The sequence below is a fragment of the Sorex fumeus genome, unplaced genomic scaffold (assembly GCF_029834395.1).
Source record: "Sorex fumeus unplaced genomic scaffold, SorFum_2.1 ptg000009l, whole genome shotgun sequence".
Classification (NCBI taxonomy): Eukaryota; Metazoa; Chordata; class Mammalia; order Eulipotyphla; family Soricidae; genus Sorex; species Sorex fumeus.
Genome location: NW_026606066.1, coordinates 24,394,487 through 24,400,486, shown reverse-complemented (window position 1 = coordinate 24,400,486; position 6,000 = coordinate 24,394,487). Strand labels below are relative to the sequence as shown.

At 39.3% G+C, this 6,000-nt stretch overlaps 1 protein-coding gene across 2 annotated transcripts in view; it reads right to left on the bottom strand.

The window, feature by feature from the left end:
* Positions 1 to 3,611: 3,611 nt before the first annotated feature.
* The window catches only part of DCAF17 (DDB1 and CUL4 associated factor 17), a 33,020-nt gene continuing 30,631 nt past the window's right edge, over positions 3,612 to 6,000 (bottom strand). For both annotated transcript variants that reach the window (XM_056110325.1, XM_056110326.1), the window contains exons 13-14: positions 5,174 to 5,329; positions 3,612 to 4,450 (exon numbers count right to left, since the gene is read on the bottom strand). In XM_056110325.1, the coding sequence (XP_055966300.1) occupies positions 4,301 to 4,450; positions 5,174 to 5,329 (306 nt within the window). In that variant the 3' untranslated portion in view covers positions 3,612 to 4,300. The remainder of the gene's footprint in view (positions 4,451 to 5,173; positions 5,330 to 6,000) is intronic.

The window sequence follows — 6,000 nt, the reverse complement described above, 5'->3', positions numbered from 1 at the left end:
TTTTTTTTCTGGGGGGGCGGGAGGAGGGACTTGAGCTACAACAAGTGGTGCTCGGCGTTTTCTGCTGACTGATTTTGGCAGTTTTCAATCCACCATCCAGTTAACTGTCATGCAGCTCAATTCCCACATGAGACACTGGCTGAAATGAAGTAGTAGCAGCTTGTCCTTCTAGTTGGGGCACAGTCCTCCTGTTTGTAACACTGCCCACATCTCCCTCTTGTCTTTTCACACTAGCTACACTTCCTGTTTGCTCCCATATGGCATGCTGATCCGGGTCTGATTTGATTTTGGTGGACCTGAGACATTAGGTAGGAGTTTCTTGCAGTCAATTCCTATTTGACTAATAGTATTCAACCCCCTATTAATCTACTTTTTAAGTCAAGTTTTCTCCAAAGTGGGAAATACCCACCCTCCCCTGGAGGGGATTCGGTACTAACCACCCTTGTTGCACCACTGGAAAAGCCACCAGAAATCTCAGATCTAGATTTCTTGGGCAGTTGAGTTTCTCTCAGTAATCTATCTTTTCTTTCTTTCCTTCTTTCCTTCTTTCTTTCTTTCTTTCTTTCTTTCTTTCTTTCTTTCTTTCTTTCTTTCTTTCTTTCTTTCTTTCCTTCCTTTCTCTTTTCTAAAGGCAATGACTTCATTGAGAAGGGGAAACTCGATAAACACCTTAAAAATATTACAGGGTTGATGTACAAAGACAATCTTTTTTAGAAACACTAAGGTAAAAAGGTAAAGGCCCTCCCGTTGATCGTCGATTTGCTCGAGCAGGCCCAGTAACGTCTCCATTGGAGACTTTGTTGTTACTGTGTTTGGCATATCTAATACTCTCGGTAGCTTGCTGGGCTGGAGCGATAGCACAGCGGGTAGGGCGTTTGCCTTACAAGCGGCCAACATGGCCAACCCGAGTTCGATTCCTCCGCCCCTCTTGGAGAGCCCGGCAAGCTACCGAGAGTATCTCGCCCGCACGGCAGAGCCTGGCAAGCTCCCCGTGACGTATTCGATATGCCAAACACAGTAACAACAAAGTCTCCAATGGAGACGTTACTGGGCCCGCTCGATCTTTAGAAACACTATTAGAAATTAAGAGAAAATCTGCTTTTTACATAGTACTGCATCTGCTCTGAAACCCTCATAACTGTGCTTCCTTTCTTTTCTCTAATATTTCAATTTATTTCTTCTTACCAGATTGTTTTCAAGAAGTAAATGCAATGTACAGTCAATTCTCTGTTTAGGTATGGATAGTGTCCAGTGGAAGTTTGGGGCAACCTAGCACATGAGAACTATTCAATTACTTTGTAACTATAATGATGGCCTTGCATGTTCTGAAATTTTCAAATATTAAAGAGTACTATTAAATATACATAAAGTGAGAATGGATTTTCAACTAGACACATAAGAGGATCAGAATTTAATATAAAGAGATAATTTTATCATCTTGCTCCTAAGGTGTTCACTTCTATTTTCCAAGATGGTTGTTATAGATATGCTCAGATTCAGAAAGATTTATTTTTGGTTCATAGATAAGTATTTCCCCTTATTGTAAAATGTTAGCAACTTATTGCCCATTGTGCAAAATATAGTTTTAGGATCATTATTATTATTTTAAATTTATTGACTTTTTATTAATTTCTTAACGCCTTGAATAATCAACATCTTTCTGAGCCTCCACCCTGATGACCAGTCCTGATGATGAACTTAAAATTCACCTGCAAACTTCATGGGGAACGCTGAGCAAAATTCTCATCATTCTCTCTTTTGTTTTTGGACCACATCTCACAATGCTCAGGGCTTACTCCTGGCTCTGTGCTCAGGGAGCCCTCCCGGCAGGGCTCAAAGGACCATATGTGGTGCTGGGGTTTGAACTGGGGTTGGCTAACCATGTGTAAGGCAAGTATCCTACCCCCTGTATTACTTCTCTTATTCACATAATTCTAAATGTGGATTCATGCTAAAAATGAGGAAAGGATTTTAATGTAAAACTTTCATGCTAAAATTCAGTATTTTAATTTTAAATTTGAATCAGCAATAATTTTTATTGCGGTTTCATACCATTTTATTTTTAAGAGTTATTCTTTTGAGGTAGACCAGAGAAATGTACTAAATATGTGGATTGCAAATGTCTGAACATGTCAAACAGGATGCACAAAGGAACATTGCTACACCATTAGTTGAGATTTTTTTGTTTGTTTGTATATGTTTTTTTTGGGTCACACCCAGGTGTGTACAAGGGCTCACTCCTTCTCTCGTTAGCTGCTTTTAACTTTTTGAAGAATGATCATCTGATTTATTTTGACTTCAAGCATAATATTTTATATTGGTTCTAACAAAAAAGGAAAAAATAGTCTACATATAGCAGTCATTAGCTGCTTCTAGCTAATCAGTCAGTTTCTAAACTACTAAGAACTACTGAACTTTGCAACTTTTCAACTCTTCTACAGGGAGAACTGGTACAATACAGGATACATTTATCTGAGTGCATAAGTAGAAAATGAGGAAGAACTGGAAGTCTTACCAAATATACAGAATGATGGAATGAGAACATTCTTATATATATATATATATGTATATATATACACACACATATATACATATATATATATATAAACATCCATACATTTATGTAAAGTCATGAGAGAGCGCTAGAAGCTGGAGCGATAGCACAGTGGTAGGGCGTTCGCCTTACAAGCGGCCAACATGGCCGACCCGAGTTCGATTCCTCCGCCCCTCTCGGAGAGCCCGGCAAGCTACCGAGAGTATTCGATATGCCAAACACAGTAACAACAAAGTCTCCAATGGAGACGTTACTGGGCCCGCTCGAGCAAATCGACGAACAACGGGAGGGCTTACTCTATATCTTACTATGAGAGAGCGAGAGCGCAAGAGAGCAAGAGAGAGTGCGCGCTAAGCTGGGTATGTACTGGTAAAATTTTCACTTAAAATCTCTTACATTATTATATAATAGAAACACAACTAATCAATGGAAACATCAAGCCAAGAGACTAAAAGCATGTAAGAAAAGGAGAGGAAGAGGGAGAGAGGGAGTGAGAGGGAGAGGGAGAGAGGAAGGGAGAGAGAGAGAGAGGGAGAAAGAGAGAGGGAGAGAGAGGGGGAGAAAAAGAGAGGGGGGGGGGGGAGAAAGAGAGAGGGAGAGAGGGAGAGGGAGAAAGAGAGAGAGGGAGAGAGAGGGGGGGAGAGAGAGAGAGAGAGAGAGAGAGAGAGAGAGAGAGAGAGAATGCCAAAATGCCTGAAACAGAGGCTGGAGGGGGTGAAAACTGGTGGGGGGGGGAAATTTGGGGACACTGGAGGTAGGAAATGCACACTGGTGAAGGAATGGGTATTAGATGGGTATGACTGAAACCCAATCATGAATAGCTTTGTAACTGTGTATCACACAGTTACTCAATTTTAAAGTGCGTTAATGGGTTTCTAACACTTAACATTTTTGGAATGTCTTTTTCCACCAACCAGCCCACTAAATTCTCAATGACCCATAAACACCCTTGTGAGAGAAAACAATCAATCATCATAAATTGACTTGTATTTATTTTCTGATAATTCCATTTGCCATTCTGTTTTGGCAAGCAATATAAAGTAAATTTGTGCTTGAGAAGGGTGGAGGCTTGGGGGTGGGAGGGAAATTAGGAACACTGGTGGAGGAAAGGTCACACTGTAGTGGAATTAGTGTTGGAACACTGCATGCCTGGAACAACAGTACTGTGAATAACTTTGCAAATCATGATATTGTAATAATAATAAAAACATGGTTTAAAAAATAAAAAGAACAAAAGTCAATTACTGATAATATACACCAAAACAACACATATATACAAATATAATTTTTCTTAAAAACCTTTCAAGCTTTCACATTAGAGATAACATTTTATATCCATGAACAAAAATTCAGTATTTTTCTTTCTACTTTTTTTGGTCTTGGCAATCAATACTCCAGACCATATTTTAAGAACCAGGCTGAACACCTTCTCATCAATATTTCTCTCTCCAGCAACTGGAATTAACTGGTTCTTACTTTTCTTCTCCCCAGATTTGCAAATTTTAGATTTGCACTGCCAACTGGCTAAAAGTTCTGGAATCAAAGACTTCTTTTGTCACAACCTTCTCTGACTAGAGTCTAAGAAAAGAAGTCACAGTCATTTGGAGCCAACGCAATACCTCTACTGGAAAATATTGGAGAATTTAATATGCAGAGGGTAAAAAAAGACAACACGACAAAATTGCCAAGGTGTTTGGCTGAAAGTCTTCTGAACTACATCTGAAAATTTTAAAATTAGTGAAAATCTCATTTTTTGTCACAGCTTCTGTTTGTGGTTTCTTCTTCTTCCCCAGGGTCACATACCATCTGGTAGACATAGCAGCTGAAGACTCTGCTGGGTTTCTGTTCTATGTGTAGCACCAAGTCTCTGTCAAAATATACTTCATGGCTATATGTCTGTAATGAAAACACAGTCAAATGGAATCTCTTCTCAGATAATCCCTAGAATTTTAAATACCAATGGTAGAGCACGCACACGCACATGAGTGCGCGCGCGCACACACACATTACCAGAAAGCCTTTTTTGGGGGTAGATGTATAGATTATGTCCCCCCAAAAAAAAGCATTTCAGAAAATGTTGCAGGTGAAAAAAACCGTGTAACTAAGAAATCTTAATAACTAGATTCTGTTGCCTACAGTAGTGCTATCATTTCACTGCACAGCTGTGGCTAAGCTGTGAAGTGGCTCAGACTCTCCACTGACAGAGCAAGGACAGGGTGAAATAATGTTTACTGTTTCTTGTAACTTTTATGTTCTTCAATACTCATAAGAATAGACAAAAGCGTCTAAGCAAAGTGCCAGGAATCCAGCATGCTTAGATATGGTATCTCTTCAAAATCTTGGAATTCATTACAGTGTAACTTTAGTCTTAAAAACATTACCAAACAGAAAACAGGAGAAAACAAGACTGGGTAAAACTTAAGCTTGGTCTTGAAGCTAAGCACGCATCCTCTTGACCCCGGGGGAGCATGCTTGTAGCAGGACTCATGGTGACCTGCTGCATGAAGGGGAGACCCTCTTTTATGTGGTCTTTGTTATAGGCGAGCCTAGGCTGACATAAAGTAACACCCATTTATAAATGTCGCCTAGGAAAAAAATGCTTCCATGAATTCTACTCACCACATCCCATGACTCTACTAGTGGAATGCTTTTAAGTAAAGTTCCATATTCATTACAGTGGAAATCCAGATGAGCTTTCCCTTCAGTATCTATCTGAGTAACAGCCACCACAGAAAGCAAATCCAACTCATCTTCATAGTCCACGATTTTGAAAGTCTTGGTAGGTAGATGGATAAAAGCAGAGCAGGAGTGAGAGCAAAACCCAGTTATTAGGATCATTTCTACAACTGTAATTTAATGATGCTATTAATCATAAAACCATGGAGACAGAATGGATGGCAGCAAAGTTAGAACTCTGTTTCTTATATTCAATATATCTTATAAAATTTCAGTCCAAAGATTTTCAAGTCCTAGTTTCCAACAGATTCTGTAAAATGGAAATAAGTCTGTGTAGATCTCTACCCAAGTAATAAATGCAATTCTCTACTATGACAGCAAACCAGAGTTTCTTCAAAATTCAACTACTACCACTGACATGATTCCCATACAGGAATATACACATAAAACTCAATTCTGAAACCTGACGACTACCCAACTATGCTTGGGAAGATTTTGAAAAATACAAGTCAAGAACTGATAACCGATCTTACTACTTATGACTCTATTTACCTCCTTTAAGAGATAAAAAAAGTAAAAATGTCAGCTTCTCTGTGAGCATATGTATATTTTTTGGTTTATTTTTGGGGCACCCTTGGATGCTCAAGTCTTACTGCTGACTCTTCATTTAGGGATCACCTCTTGGTGGAGTTCAGAGGACCATACATGGCTCTAGAGATAGAACTCAGATCAGCCATGTGCTACTGCCAAAGCCCTTTACGAATGAGAAT